At 41.1% G+C, this 17254-nt stretch overlaps 1 protein-coding gene across 5 annotated transcripts in view; it reads right to left on the bottom strand.

Annotated features, from left to right (window-relative positions):
* myo16 (myosin XVI) overlaps positions 1–17254 on the bottom strand; it is a 113168-nt gene that overhangs the window by 79089 nt on the left and 16825 nt on the right. For 3 of the 5 annotated variants that reach the window (XM_051958575.1, XM_051958576.1, XM_051958574.1), the window contains one exon: positions 4640–4909. In XM_051958575.1, coding sequence (XP_051814535.1) covers positions 4640–4874 — 235 coding nt within the window. In that variant the 5' untranslated portion in view covers positions 4875–4909. Of the gene's footprint in view, positions 1–4639; positions 4910–10647; positions 11215–17254 lie in introns of those variants that run through there. The other 2 variants (XR_007946280.1, XM_051958573.1) reach the window with 2 other exon arrangements.

Below are 17254 nucleotides of genomic sequence, written 5' to 3'. Positions count from 1 at the left end.
TCGTCATGTTTCTAAAGCAATGCCCCAAAATACAACACAAGACTAAACGTCATTACTATTCCCTCTAACTTGCTTCATTTCCACACTGTGGTAAAGTGACTGGAGTGTGAGTCCTTGTGCTGCGCCTGCAGGATGGATCTATACACACTGATCAATAATGAAGGGTGGCTTTTCAGACACACTTCAAACAGTAATTACAATTCCATAAAGTGCACACTGAACAGACACACACCACTAGCACAGGCCACCAATAATACTTGTGTCCCCACTGAAGAGAATACCAATACTTATGGTTGTGCAGCAGTGCTGCCAGTGGGGAAAACTTTGAGGTTTGGCGAGAGGAATGTGCGAGATGAAAAGAAGTCAGTGAAGCAACACAGATATAACATTCATTCTCTGGGGATCATTAATGTTTTTCATGGATACTCATCCAATGGGTGTTGAGATTTTTCCTTTTTTCCCTCTGGGCCCAAGTGTTGGACTGACAGACCGTTCTGGAGCTGGAAGTGGGGATTTGACAACAACAAAAAGCAAACATGCAAATCACATAAAAGCATGAAAGCCCTTATAATACTGAAACTACAAACCTATGTTCATCTGTGTGAGATAGCGCCACAGAAAACACGGTGCAAACTAAAACTGTAACACTGGAGCTGGAACAAGATGTCTTTTTAAACTGAGTAATTCAGTAAGCGCCGAGTTGTGACTGTTGTTAGCAGATGTTACATTAACAGTAGATGACTCAAATTCTGTTGTAATAAATGTACTTGAACTGATGCAAACCTTTCTTAAAATTCCAGAACTATTTATGCCACGCGGGATGTTTTACATCGTGTTTTGTCAGTAGTTATCTTCAAAGTTCAAGGCACAGATACAAAATGTAATTTTATACATAACCTATCGAAAAAAGAAGACAAAATTTTATAAAATGATTGTATGTTTCATGGCTACAGCTGCTGCTCTTCCACATGTGCCTTACTTTGATGAAGTTAAGAGATTGGTTTGGGGGAAAAAGCAATTTCACCAAATGTCAAAATGCAACTGAGGCAGATGTTTGCATGACAGATAGGAATGGAGAAGGGAGATGAGGTGCAGTATATGCTCCTATCTAACCATAGTGCTGTGTGCTATTGGTATTTTTTTACCGTAACCCTACAATATCCTCCCTAACCCGATGTCTCTTTCCTGCTGCTATTCAATTTCTTTCGCTTTCCAATTTTTCATTTTCTCTGTGCTCACCCTTCCCTGCTAGCTCTTTATCTCATTTCCTTCGTCTTACATCCTGTAAAGACAAATGATAAGAAAAGAAATCCTTTTGTGGCTGTGCTTGTTTGTGTATGTGTGTACGTGTGGATGTATACATATATATCTCTATATATGTATGACTATTTCTGTAGCCTTGCACAGTTTGTTCAAGATAACAGCAATGTTGCAGATCTAATTAATCTACTAATCAGCTACAAGGCACTTATTTCGGTTAGGCTAAGCTGTTTAGACACAGTCTATCAGTTACATCTCACACTTCACCCTTGAAGGGTTCCATGAGATGAAGCTTTAATGGTAATAGAGGAAGCATAAAATAATCAGGGAACTGACACATTTTTCTAATCCTCATGTTTTATTATATATATGATGAAATTGTTGAATCCTAAAAAGCATCCAATCATCAAGAAATCAGCCATCACAGACTGTATTCTTGCTTAACAATTCGCCAGGAGAATGCTCTCTAGGCAAAACTAGGCATCCATGAATTACTACCATCCACCAGTTTCATCTCTAAAAGATCTCAGTGCAACATGTGTTGGGACATATTCTTTTTTTCTCTTAAAATGCTTCTGTAGTGGCACCAAAGTTGAGAAAAAAACTGTTATCACCCAGAGTACCAGCACCACTGAGGACTACTTAAGAACCATTGTCAAGTTGTAGTGCTGATCCAGCAAAACCTGGTATTACCTCCAAGTGGTTTGAACAGACCCACAAGTCCTCACAAAGAAACAGATGCAGGAGTAAGTCTGACATGAATAGACACTAAAGCTCTCAAGCAGTCCTTTGACTGGCAGAGTCTGTTAGAAGTAAACCTGTCGCTCAGGCCGTGACTTCTGTGCACGAGCCTCAATTTTGTTTAATCTACATCCAGTTCTTGCCTTGCACACCACCAAAAGGTCGGAAAGGCCTTCACATAGCGAAACAAATGGTAGCCTGGTACCGGTTTGGTGCCACGGTGGAGTGATTAGGCAGAGGAGCGTCTGATTCATGCCAAGCCAAGGAGCCCTGTTTTTAGTGTGGCTGTTGCAATTGCACACCAGCTGCTCCCACAGACCCCAGATGAATCTCACTCGCAGCCAGGGAGCAGAGATTAACACACTGACCTGCAAAGGCTGCTGGTAGGGACTGGCACAGACACGTCCGGACAGCTGGGTAAATGACTGGCAAATGAGCGTCATGAACAAACAGATAGACGGTGAGGTTGGATGAAAATCAATGCCTTTTAGTGTCAGGTGTGAAGCCCCTCTAAATCTCATGAGTTTATTGACTAAATGATATCACACAAACTGAGTATCTGAGGGTGTTTTCGCAGGGTGAGATTCTGCTTAAACCCAAGCCCCGAGGGCAGAGGAAAGCTTGCAAAGTCCTCTAACTCTGACTGACAGTGGAAAAAATGAACAAATGTGCACTTCACACAGACACGGTGCCAGGAACAAAGAAGCATTTTAGAACACAAACACAGAAAAACACACACAAACTGAAGCAGGAGGAAAGGGCTTTTTAAACCATTTTTTAACGCTTTGCTGCATCTATTATGACTGTTCATCATCCTGAAGGTCGTCTGTATTTATCGACAACACAGATCATTGGAGTACATTTAGTGTTGGCGAGCCACCAGCTGTTTGAAACAAAAGACTGAATGGCTGAAACAATGCCCAGTATTCATGTTTTGGTGCATCACTTGTGTTTGTGTTGCAAATATGAGCACACATGAAACCGTAAACAATGCAATATTAATCCCACAAAACCCGCAACTATTCACGGCTGTGTCAGCCAGGTCTAGCAAGCCAAACAAGCTGCCGGATCATATATTGTCTCGCTATTTTTAGTATTCGTTTCGCTTTGAAGAACATTTCGAGCCGCCCTGTCAGTGCCACTGAACGTATAAAGGTGGCAGAAAACAAACGCAAATGGGCTTGTTTTTTCCCTCGAGTTCAAGAAAAAGTGACTTCCAGTCTGGTGGAATTGCGGTTTTTGCTCTCCTCTCAGCAACAGAAATTATTATCTCTGCTGAGGTATTTTTGTCCTTGAAAAGTGTTTGTATGAGGATAAAAGCCTCGGTGTGTTCCTCTCAGTCAAGTGGGCAGATTCCAGCAGAACAAACCGTGTGACCTGCAGTGAGCAGCACTGATTAGGTCCACTGCTGCTGCAAGTGTGTGACCCTTCAATATAAATGGGAAAATGCTGTAAAACTAGTAACCAGTTGCCATCCATATATACGGTTCTTAGCAAATTTATTAGACCACTTGTCATAAAAACAAGAAAATATTTTAGAAATCCGTCCAAAATTTGTTTCAAACTAAAAACTGCATTGTTATTTATTAGGCAAATAAACTCGAAAAACTAAATAGTAGCTATTCACATATGTTAACCAAAAATCACAATATTTTCCTACGACCTCCCAGATAACAGCTTGTATTCTACCTGGCATTGTTGTCATGGACTTTTCAGCAGTCTCTTTGGTTATTGACTTCTAAATACTTTCTAGCTGTTCCCACAGAATTGCGTTGGATGAAACTTCTGTGCAATCTGTTTTTGAATTTTAAAAAAATCGCAGATCTGTCCAGTAGGATTCAAGTCTGGACTTTGACTTGGCCATCAGTGATGAGTCCATCAGTTCCAGTACTCCAGATTCCTTTTTCTTGGTCAAGTAGTCTCTGCACAGCTTTGAAGTAAGCTTGGGGTGGTTGTCTGTTTGGTCTATGAACCCACGACCAATCGAGTTCAGTCCAGACGGGATTCCATGATGCACCAAGATATTGTGGTAGACCTTCTTGTTCATACCACCATTGATTTAATTGATTAGCTTGATTTAATTGATTTACTCATGCTGTTTTGTAACTACCAGCCTCTGCAATAGAGTCTAAGGTATACTTGGCCACACAGTGAAAACACTGCATGTTTGTCTCAAAGACGATCCGGCATCATGAAGAGCTTTAATTCAGACTCTGTCTTTCTCAGTGAGTTCCCTATGCTTCATCACTTTGAACAGGAGTGAGGAATTTCAAACTGAATTTATGTTTTTATATCCAAATTTAAGCCAGCACAATGGAGTTCTCTGAGAAGTCAGAAATTAATCAAGAATAACATACAATTACTAAAACAAATTTTTCTGTTCAGGAATGTAAGCAAATCAGTATTTTTTTTTAATTCATGGATAACAACAGTAATTATGTTTTAGCATTAAAGATATCATTTTGATTACGAGCTTGCACATAGTGGCAGATTAACCAACACAGAAACGTAAAGAAATATTTTGGTAACCAGTAATTAATTTGTCTAATTTGTTAAGCACTGTATCATACTGTATGTCCATCCTCATACACTACAACCTCTTCATTACACCACATGAAAAGTCATGCACACTACACACCTTCTTTGTCGTCATGGTGAATAATGGCGTCTTGCATAACATCGGCGAGGCCGAAGCGGACCCGGTGCTTCTTGCGGTGGCTGGGCGGGGCTCGAACCTTGATTCCACCTTGCTGCCGCTGAAGGGCCTTTTCCCTCTCATAGTACGCCCTAATTTGGTCGCAACGCATCCTCCTGACCAGCCGCTGGCGCTGGCCAATGGGAAGCGACTCCAGCAGACACTGGTCTATCTCCATGTTCTGACGAAAGACATTACATAGCTGGAAACAACCTAGTGAGAAAGAGAGAGACATAATGATATTTAGTGGCAGAAAAGTGCCAGAGCTGCATAACGCTGAATGCAAATTGAATTGACATACACATTATTTGTTTTCATTCAAGCTCTGATGGCAAGCTGTCCATGCTAAGAGTGAGGAAGACTATCTGGCCAATCAGAGAAAACATCCCTAATTTTTACTCTAGAGTCTGATACTGAGTGAATGAGACAAGGATTGCATGATAAAACGCCGTCAGGTTCACCTCCAGGCCCAGTTGTGTGTTTTTGCTATTGTTTTGTGCATGTATGCGGAACATGTCTCTGTCAGCAGTTTGCCCAGTTCCGTGTGGGCAACCATTTAGCATATTTACTGTAAAGGATATCTGCTGTCTGTTTAGCCCTGGGGTGTGTTGAGTGAGGCTTCACAGCATTTTATGTGTTGTTTCTCCTGTCCCGACAGAGTGCAGCAATCCTCCTGACTGTGCATAATCTCTCTGCCTCCCGGTGGAACGTAGCCAAACAGATCTCATCACAAGGCAGCTGCTGAACCTATTAGGGTCTGCTTGGATGATTAGGATGTACAGTGATTGTGCAGCAGGTGGGCCTCCAATGAGAAGCAAGTTCATTCAGAAAGCAAGAGAGATGCATGCTATTGAGAAGAAATATGGCATGTAGTACTGTAGGAAGGAGGGACTCTGGATCTGGCATTGATAGTACTGATAATTTGACAAATTCAGGTCATCGCCTGCCCAGAGGACAAGCAAAATACGAAGACGAGGATGCAGAGACGCAGTGCATGTCGTATTTCTCTTACCAAGTCCTGTCTCTTTAGACCTGATGTCTCTATATCTCATTCCTTCTTTTATCAAACTCATCTTTGCTGTTTCTTTTGTTGCTCTTGTCCCTTTTGGTATTTGTTCTCCACTGCTTGGAGCATTCTTTTTCTGTTCAATGATCTGTTTGAATGTTGTACTCTTTATCACAGCACCTCTTTCTTTCTTTTTTAGTGTGAATAAGCACACATCAGTCTGCTCATCAGGTGAGAGGTATTGTCAGAGGGATGCCTTTGAAGCACTACGTGTTGTCTGTCTCTCTCTCATTACTTCATCGTACCTTAAAATAAACCTGACATGCAGTTGTTATCGCAGGGCTCCTGACGGTGACTGATTGATTGGGTTTAGCCACCAATTCAGTCAAAGTGCTTTTTTGTGCGAGAATAAATGTTCAGAAAAAAAAACATCACATTTGTGGTCTGACTGATATAGCCATCGGCACAGAGTTATAATGATATGGGTGCATTATGTGCAAACAGCAGATGGGTGACAAATTAAAGGAAAAACCAACATGTTCCACCAGTACACCTTAGCACTGATGCAAGTCTCTGGAGCTCTACTGGACAGGTTGGAGCATTACTATTCCCTCATTTGGTGTTTTGGTGATGACTGTGGGGAGTCTAATACAGAATCTCTCAAGGGTGTTCAAATGGGTTGGGATCAGGTGAGTGTCAAGGTAATAATATATGGTTCACATTCTTTTCATCAAACCATTCTGTAACTCTTTCTGAGGATAAAAGCGGACTCAAAAACTCACTGTAGAAGTCAATAGCTCAGCTTTTTCCTTTAACCCTTCGATGTAATTTTGTCCACACAAGAATGATTTCATGTTTGAAATATGTTTATTTTTCACTAATAGATTCACCTCTTGTATGATGTTATCAGTGATAAAGAACTCGGGGTAGTAGTACAAATATTACCGTTTCTTTAAAAGTAGAAAAGGTAGCTTAAAATTTTAAATGGAATGGCATCAAAAACATGTTTGTTGAGGAATAGCTGGAATATGAAATGATAAAACTTTTCATTATAAAAAGGTACTGCAAGAAAACGACCTCACTGGTTCATTTTTAAATCATTTATGCATCTAAGGCTTAATCAACCATCCGCATCTCTTCAACACTTTAACAACAGCACACATTAGTAATAGGAACTAGTATTGTAAGACTACTGGTAACATTTGGTAACATGGTCTGTGATGAAACATACGACTGAGTCTGGCACATCTAAAGGTTCTGTACGAAACGCAGATGAGCCACAAGACGATGCAGAGACAGCGCGAGACTCACGGGAGGGTTTGGAAAAGCCCCGACAAACTTTCAAACTGCACGCTGCACTCTTGCATGAAAAGCAGCTTCTCTTCCCACAAGCTGTCAGTGTCAAGGGAACGAGCCTGGCGAGTGAGAAAGCCGAGCTGTGTGCCAAATCCAACATGGCATACCACATCGAAAAAGAGGAGATGCCTTATACTGAATTCAAATCACAAAATCTTCTCTGGAAGGTCGGCAACTGATAAAGTGTTACTTTTTAAATTTGCCCAAGGGTACTTTTCCTGTCCGTTCTTGGCCATCTGTCTATGATCTCAGTTTTGCACTTTTCTCCACACCAGTTTCTCTCTCCCTTAAATTTATCATAGATTTATCTGATGGTAAAGGCATCAAAGGCATCTCTAGGACAATACCCTCTCTTTTGTACACATAATAGAAGCGGTGCTGCCAAGTCTGGCACTGGTGCTCACATCGGAGAGACTTACTGGCGCTAGTGTGAAATTTTAGTCTGGAGCTTAGCTTTGAACAATGTTAACATTCAAGAGTGAGATGCAACAAAAACAACAAAAGATGTCCTCAACAGTTCCTCAACGGACAGAAGTGTACCGATGCTACTTTATACAGCAGTTTCCCATCTGTAGGGGCTTAGGTGTGTTTGGACTAGATTTTTATCAGACAGAGACAAAGACATCCAAGCACAGAAAAGGCGCGGCTGTGTTTCAATGTGCTTTTTTCTTTTTTACTGTTTGATATACAGTACATTTACACATCCATTCAAACACCTGCCCCCTCCACCCCTTTTTGCCACACATACACACACCTCCTGCACAATACATCGGTGCCATCTGCTCTGGTTAGACAAAAAAAACTGTTCTTTTATATTCAGGTTCCAGGGAAGAGAGGGTGGGGGCGACACAAAGCACCTGTTCATGCCAGGTGCTTCAACTGTATTTTATTTTAGGAACTTGGCCGTTGCTTGAGCAGACACACACATGTAAATACAAAAACACACTCAAACTGCTGCGTTCTCTAATTTCATACCCCCTCTGATTCTCCACTCTCCTTCATCCCGAGTCTCCCTCATTTTTGCTTCAACTCACATAGTTCTACCTCCCACCTTCTGTTCAGTCCTCTCTGGTATGTTAGTTACAGTAGCAGTTCTAGTGTGTGTTCCGTTAGTATCTGAAGTGGGTGCTGATATAAGCTGGCCTGATCCATTGCACACTGACATACAGATTACTGCAAGGCTAAACCAGTGCATCAAGGGCACAATTTATTACCAGTTTTGGTGCATAAAGCAAAATGTATTTGCATGCACACGCACGTGCACACACCTCAGATGACTGTGAGTACAGAGCTCTCTGGTGATATATAGTCAATATTTCAGAAAAGCTATTTTCTTGATTAAACTATCAATCATTCTCTTCCACATAGGACAAAGAAATGCAGCAATTGGTCACAAATGATGATCTGAAACCGGTCATACTTTGATTTCTGTTAAATAACTCAAGCTTTTAATAGATGAAAATAGTTGCTGCTTTTTTTTATTTTCATTTCGACCGACTAATTATTTTCAAAAGAACCGTCACAGAGCTAAAAACGGCAGTGACGGGGATGCAAGCAAGACGACAAGAAACTGACATGTTGTTTGTCTTCACTGAAGGTGTAGCAGTAAACTGTGAGAGTGTGAAGATGAGTGACAAATTTGCCAGACTAAGAAAATGTAAGGAGCAGTGATAAAGCACGCCAGCTCTGTCACTCACACGACAGTGCGGTGAGCGCCGTCTCCAACTCTGCCCTCACTGTGGCTGTTATCTGCTCCTCGGTTTGTCCGCTTATATCCTTCACACTCTTTGTCACCCTCATACATCATCTAGTTAACATACATTCAAGGTTACAGTCACGAAAACCCATAAAATCCCAGCACATGGAAGACATCAGGTAAGATGACATACTGGTGCAGACGCTACTCACACACAAGAAGTGCATACAGTATGTAGTAGGCCATATCAAGAGAAGATGAGCAACCTACAGTAAAGATATTTACATAAAGTCATGCAAATCCAAATCTGTAAGTAACTGCATAATGGTTTACATGTGGCTTTAGATGCTGTGACAAGGTGTGACTAAAAAGATCCATCTGCCATGATTTGTCGTAGCCTGCTCACTGCAATTTGACTGCACAATGTGTAGATAACAAAATATCAATTGCTTTATCAGAACATTCCAGGGGCATTTTTTCCCTTTGTCTTCTGGTTTTGAATAGAAACACTAACGATCAATAAGTAAGAATTAGAATTAACCCTGACACAACGAATACAATAAATCACACACACATACGATGCAAATTCCCATCAGACCGGTTGATGAAAATCCTTCAATCATTCAAATGCTTGCACACAATTTACTCAAGGCTTGGACGGAAAAATTACAAGAAGGCCTAATGAGTGCACTAAAATGCCATACAAGAATAACACTGGCAATTGCTACTGTATGATGAACGGATGTGAACAAATTGATGGGATGTGAATGAGAATGTGAATGAGGGAAAGGACAGCAGGTCTGATGGGAAATAGGGCTGAATGAATCTGAGAGAGATGGAGTGAGTGGAGAGGGAGGGAAAGAGAAAGAAAGAGGGAGAGACAAGGATAGAAAGCAGGAGCTTTCCTCTGCTGCCATCCCATCTCCAAGCGATCAGTTATTGATTGAATGTAGAACATCCCATCCAGGCTTCAGCTAATAACACTGACAGCACTGCAGGAGCTTGTGAATTAGAAAATAGCACACACACACACACACACACACACACACACACACACACACACACACCTGTACACAAACACACACACACACACACAGGATGGAAACCGCAGACACTATAAATATGCAGGAAACACAATGAGAGGGATAGGGATGGATTAAGGGGTGAGACAGGGAGAGTCAAGGAGAGACTGACAACCTGCATCATCTATACCATAGACCTCACTTATCTGTCCTCTTTTATCCTTCCTCTTTCCCTTCTTCCTTGCAACTACCACTCTAATATGAACATCTTTCAATCCAGCATTCCTCTCCCAGTCTGCTCGTCACTCTTTGCAACACTTGGCCGCATTCTTGATATGTCACTCATCCCATCCTCACCTCCTTTCCATTTCCCCATCCTGCCATTCCCTCCATCTCTCCAGTGCTCCTCTAAATCACCCTCAGTTTCTCTCCATCTGTCCTCCTCTCTCTGCAGTGACTTTCTCTCCCTGTCAGTCTGTCACTGTGTTATATGAACAACGCCAAACACCACCACGGGATCTGCATCTTTGTGGCTCGGTTTCATCTTTCTTTCCCTTTTGCGGCTACCTGCCGCATTCACCGGTCAACTTCACACATCTGCAGCAGCTCTCTGCAGCAAGCTCACACACCCACTTACTGCACACACACACACACACACTCATGGGGGACACAAATTCCCATTTGAAGTTTACACTCTGCTGCTATGCCTGCAGCAAAGGAGCAGAATTCCTAAGCATGTGGACTCATACAATAAGACAACCTGCATATATATCAATATATATAGTAAGTGCTAATACAACAGGCACACACCCATGGCTGAGGCACACACACTTGCATGCACAAATAAAGAGCTGCTGAAACGGCTACTTACAACATTTGATGAAATGGTAGTGAGACATTTTCTGAGTAAATCAGACAGTCCGCCAGTCAGGTAGAAAGTCTGGCAGGCAGGAAGGAAAGGCAGGTCGGGAGTCAGTTAGTCAGGCAGGCAGGCAAATAGTAGGCAGCTACAGGTTCCAGAAAAACTAACTAATGCAGAGCTTGTAACCGGCACGATGCATTATTAATCTGTCTCCCTGTATGCCATCCAAACTCCGTTCCCCTGTCTGCATTATTCACCAGCAGCAGTAGCAGCAGCTCCGGTTGCAGCCCATGCAGCACATGCACTCAGTCCCAGACTCTCTCACTCACACACACTCACACACACACACTCTCTCTCTCTCACACTCACACACACACAGACATACACTCCCTCAGTCAACCCGTCAGCAACGGGGAGCTGCGGCTGTTTCTAGCTCTTCTCGCCTACAGTCAGATAACCGCTGCACAACGTCTTCCAAGCCATAGTCGACGCACGTGTTCCACTGGCGTCACTGACTGACAGCCGGCTCAGCCCTCCTCCAGCTCAACACACCCCCAATGACGCAATGCTTTTCACCTCCTTCCACACACCCCTCCCAGACTCCTTTCACCACAAATCCACACGCATACGCAGTGACTCATACAGATGCACATTTCTTTTGGACTATCCTCTATCTTCACAGAGAAAAAAAAAGAAAAGAGGCGGTGGGTGGAGGTTCATCGTGCTTCCCTGTATTTTAACACAAAAAGAGAGAGAGAGATGGAGAGCGAGGGAGGGAGGTCACTTGAGAAAACTGAGGGATGGAAATAAATAAAAAAGGAAAATGTGAATGCAGATACAGCAGCAGGGGGAGCAAGAGAAAGAGAAATAAGCAAGAGATAGCTGGAGACAGGGAGAGAGAGGGAGTGTTAAATTTGATAGAAGGACTGCTAAAGAGAGAGAGAGAAAAAGAAAGAGAGGCGAAGCTGCTGCAGTGCGGCTTTTGGTGCTGTGACAGGTTAAGTGTTCATGAGCGGGTTTAAACTGGCTGCAAATTAACAGCAGATAAGTGTAGTTTACTACAATGGCAGGGCTTGAGACCATCACATTAGCACACACACACTCCAGAAAGCACTTATCATGGCAACACACACATACACAGAGCGTGACGCAATGTGAACTATGTGCTTGCAGTGTTAGTGTGTCTGTAGGGCAATCTCTGTGACTTTGTGCTTTAAGGCTGATTTGCATATATGAATAACTATGCTTTGTATTAAAAAGAGGATTTGCACAAGAAGGGTGAGAATGTGAGGGTGAAGGAGAAAGAGTGAGCGGATGAAAAAGGACAGAGATGTGAGGGAGAAGCAGTAAAAAAAACAAAAAAAAAACAGGAGATTAAAAAGAAATGGATGACCGTACAAGAGTGTAACAGGGTGTGCAGTGTGAGACTGAGGCAAAGATTGTGACACACATTTTGGAAATCTGTGCCAGGGTGCTCGCACATCCACGGGTAATATAGCATGCACGAATCTTCTGTGGGAGATTTGGAGCTATTATTTCACCGTGGCTGTCAAAACGTGGGAATGTGGAGATGAGATAAAAGAAACAGGAGAAGCAGGTGAGGTTGACTCTGTGATGGTAGTGAAGGCAGAGGAGCAACAGAGCGAGCTTGAAAGAAAACGAGGGAAAAGCAGACTGGGATATGGATTGTGTGTGTGTGTATGTGTGTGAGACTCGATGCTCGAGTAATTCCTGTCACAGGAAATCAGGTCAAAGAAACTACTCACTGCATCTTCTGCAAAACACTGCTAGGGACAACTACTCCAACATCCACCAGGCTGGCAGGTTTATGCGTGTGTGCATCAATGTATGCATGTGTCCGGGTGTTTGCAAAGATCGTGCAACAACTAGTGCTTAATAATTTATATTGCTAAATACATTTACAGCATGTAGTGGTTTTGGTCAAGGATTATACAAAACTGCACTATTAAAACTCTACTTGTGACAGACCTAAAAGCAGCAAATCTGACAAGAAAAGACATGTTTTTCTATCCAAATGTCATTAAACTTAATGACTAATGGGACATTTTGTTATCCGTGCCCGCAGCGAAAGATATTTAAGATGCTGTTTCTGGAAGGGGTGAGCTGCTGGAACATTGGGACACAAGGTAATATAAAGTCTCAGTGTGAGACATGCCGCTAGAAGGCACGCCAACTCATCTGTGGTAGAACGGCGACAGGATAATGGGTTTGGTGTCTAACAGTTTCCTCCTCTATAGCTACAACTAGGTCAAGCACCTAAGCAGTGGGTTAGACAGAGAGCAGGGATGAAATGACGACAATAAAGACATTAGAGGGTGAAGAACATACCACAAGTTATTTAATTCTCTGCTGAAAGAAAAAAAACTGCCGCAATTACTGGTGAAACAGTTTTTGTATGATAGTACTGTACATGGGGAGAGAGAGTCTTTGTACAAAGAATTAACACCCATCCTCAGTGGGTTCTTTTCATTGTCTAGATGTGTCATCTCTGTCAGAGCAAATGTAATGAATGATAGCTCAAATCAACACACATGTAGTACCAGGATGAGATTGTTCCTCTCTGCTTCCCTACAGCAGTGACAGATTCTCACTATTGCAGCTTTTGACCCAGAGGAGATGACAAATTTCATTCTCTTGGACATAGCTGTCACTCTGTCATCATCACCCTCAGGTGTCAATCAATGCTGTGACTGTGTTACCATCACCATTCCAGTGGTTGACACCCTGGTGTGTGTGCATATGCGCGTTTGCATGCGATTCGCCTTACCGAGACTGAACGGTGCAGGATGCCCGATGAAAGAAAATGTTCCCAATTACGGCAAAGCCAAAGGCACTTGGAATGTTTGGGCATGATACATTATATATGAAAGGAGATCTCTCTGAATTAATTATTCATCAAGTGTGATATGTTTACACAAATAAATATTTATTTATATTTTAGCCGGCAAATTTTAAATTCCGAATACTATTTGAATGAATTAAGGATCGCTTAATGTTGCGACGCAGATAAAGAGCTTGTGTACTGTCTGGACTTTGTGATTACAGTCTCTTACACACATCCACACACACATTTGCATGGCTATTTTTGTAAGGAAATGTCATTGGCATAATGCATTCCTTAGCCCGTTATCTGAACCTTACCCATCACAACAATTTGTTTAATGACAGCCCTTAAACTGGGCTAATATCAAACATTTTGGGGAGATCTGAACCTAAGTTTTTAGTCATTTGAGATGTAGACTCAGAGTCTATGAGGGCGCCCAACTGAATATCAAACATGTTTAATATTTACATGTTAAATTCAGGATGGTTATGATTACAATACATAATCAGCACCGACACCCAGAGCAGCGGACACTTTTGCTAAGCCCTGCCAAACATTTTAGTCATTGAGGCCAACATTAGTGTTAAATATTAAAACAATTAATTAAAATCTCACCTCCAGTTCCTACTAAAGAACAGACAACCCATGTTGACCACATTTTGTCATCTAGACTTGTTTACGATTCTGCTTGTGCTATTTTCTCACTGCAAAGTATCATTAGTCTCCATTCTGTTTGCATCCGCTTCCCCATGAGATGGTGCACTGCCCCCTGACTGCTTTCTGTGGCATCATAATAATATAGCGAAATATGTGGTCTTTAGTCATCTTCAAATCTTGCAGTGCAGTGCATACCTAAGATTAGGGAGAAGGATATATGTGAAGTTTCTACTCGTGTGTGTGATGCAACCCAGTTTCAAAATCTGTTAGGATTTTCAAACTCCAGAGCTCGGCTAACCCTAATCCAACCAATTCTTATCTTAACCCTAAAACCAAGCCTTAACCCTCAAAAAGCCCTTTGAAGAGGTGTGAAAAAGGCCTTTCGTTTTCAAACACGTCCCCTCTCTGAAAGTCAAACCGGTCCTCACAAAGATAGCTGGACAAGTACACCCACAAACACAAAACCGCTGAGGCTAATCCACTGCTCTTTTATTGATTATGGTATCGCCTCCTTCTGTCTACATCTTAACCCCTCTCTTCTATTCCTGCATTGTCAAAGTCATCTGATTGCCCTGCAGGGAAGTTCCAGCTGCAATGAAACTTACAATAGTATAGTATTTTGTATCATGTTGTTCCACGTAAGGTTCTCATTTAAACATTTACAGAATCTGTAATCTACTATGTGCACTGTATAAAATCTGTGGCAATACAGTGCTGTGCTTGTTAAACTGAAGTAAAAGTGACTTTTCAGTTTAACAACCACAGCACTGTGTCACTACATTGCGATTTATTGTTTTGTTGCCGATCCCTGCTGTTGTTTTCGTTGTCGTGTCCATTAAAAAAAGTGAAATGATCTATTTTTTTATGTGGAGATGTGAGATTTCATAAATATTTCCCATACACTGTGTTAGGTCTTAATAAGGTTTAATGGCAGTGTATTCAATCATGCATTGATTATAAAACCGCCATAATTCATCAAATCAAAGTGAAGATTGCAAGTCAAGTTGCCTGAATAATTTTAGACTTTCGTAAACTTACCCACACAGTACTATCTACATGCATTTCAGTAATTTTTTGCCAGTTTATTCACATTTTTGTAGTTTAATTAAAACAAACGTTCAAATATGTAATAGCTAGCAACAAAACCATGCATTAATAAGGGTGCTGATGCTCTGTACCATAAGGTTCACGCCAGTGAATAGGCGTGAGGTAAAATTTGTGACTAAATAGTAATCTATTATACTGGATTAATACCCTTTGGTGATATAAACACAAACAACATCTAGATAGTAGTTCATTTACATGTGTCCCATTTAACTTCTCAACAGTATTTCAGCTAATGTCTCTGCGTTTACAAATTGGCCCTCAGTGTAGATGCTGGTTTTCTTCATATGCTATTGAGGTTATGGGAGTCATGTAGTGATGTAATTTACACCTGCTGTTGTCACACCCGGTTGTTACACAAGATTAGAAGGTCAGTTTCGTGCTTGTTTCCCCTTCTGCTCTCAGACAGCATCTTACAAGGTTCAGTGTGTGCAAGATTATTAAAAGACAAAGCCCAGAAAGAACAAAGATTAGCCACGAAGAAGACATCCCAGTGAGACTTCTCTGTTGCAATTAAATTATACTTTTTCAACTGATATTCTTGCCCGTTTTTCTTGTAAAGATTGTAAACAGCAGAGAGGAATTTGCAATGCCTAAATTCACTTGGACGTTTGTCAAACATTTTTAGACCAAATTAATGAATGATTGATGAATTACATAAAAATAACTACAGATACAGTTTGCTGTCTACAGACAGCACGTGTGGAATCTGTTTTTTATCACTCTGTGGACTGAATTATGGTGTAATCCAATCATTTCTTATGCCAAATTAGCAGCTCAGTCAAGGTTTAAGCTGAGCAGCAGGCATTACTATCTAATATTCTTAATGCTAGTTAATAGCCCAGCAGCAATATCGGTCAGTTCCAGAGTAGATCATTGCCTGCTGGGGGAAGATTTAAGCATTTCTGTGCAGAGCGCAGACAAACCGACTGCTTATAAATGCGGGAAAGATAAGTAAATATTCATCCAAGTACCTGAAAGCTGAAAAAGTACAGAGTGAGTTGATGATTCTGAGTAACAGCACTGCAAGTAAAAGGAAACCTTATGCTCACAATATCACTGAATGCAACTCTTCTTTTTACTTTTCAAAACCATGTCGACAAACTGTTCCGTTGCACTAGGAACATATGAGATGAATAGCTTTCAAGGACATTTATGTATAGTTCAAGATGTTTTCTGGTCTGAAAAGTGAAGCAAATTATGCTTTAAAACATGCATTCTTTCTAGTGGCCAGGAGGGGGCGATTTCTCTGGTTTAAAAAAAAGCACAAAGAGGATTGTGTGAAAGTCTGAGAAAATGACTAGCTCTAATTTGATTTATTACCTCTGAAAATATTTTCCTCAGGGGTGTCACGATATGTTGGTATTGTTGATAACCTTGATATTTAAAATAATATTGATGTCATCCTAGTACATAATAAATAAGGCACATATGATAATACTGTAAATAATCCAGCATCATTGATTATCTATACACACTCTATATAATGCATAACTGTTAGCCTCGATGCAGTATGCACTTTATAATCACTTTACCACTGCCATAGTCCCTTTATTTAAACCAGAGTTTACAATTGCAGTCCACTTTATGACCATTGCCATTGTCAGTTTAAATATGCTTATTTATGTGGAATTGCTTTAGTGTTTTCTGCATTCTGTACATTTGGATAAGCATCAGCAAAGTAAGAATTCCAGTGTACAGTGTAACTGTCTAGTTTTCTGTGCATATGACAATAAATCTCTGGAATCTATCTGGTTCATTAAGAGATACAGTGGAGCAACATACAGTACTGCTCTTGTAACAGACTTTCTCTCCACGTCCACACACTCATTTTTGAGTATAATTCATTTGCCAAAAATTAGAAAGAACATACAGTACATAACTTGCACCATAGTTTAAATAAATCCATTGATAAAGATAATATTCTTATCATAAATCCTTTTGTCCACAATAATTTTGATGTGAAAACCTTATATTATGAAAGTCCTAGTCTTTACTAGTAGCTTCAAG

Source organism: Acanthochromis polyacanthus, chromosome 14, assembly GCF_021347895.1.
Source record: "Acanthochromis polyacanthus isolate Apoly-LR-REF ecotype Palm Island chromosome 14, KAUST_Apoly_ChrSc, whole genome shotgun sequence".
NCBI classification, from domain to species: domain Eukaryota; kingdom Metazoa; phylum Chordata; class Actinopteri; family Pomacentridae; genus Acanthochromis; species Acanthochromis polyacanthus.
The sequence above is the reverse complement of the archived record's forward strand: the minus strand, read 5'-3'. Positions and strand labels throughout refer to the sequence as shown.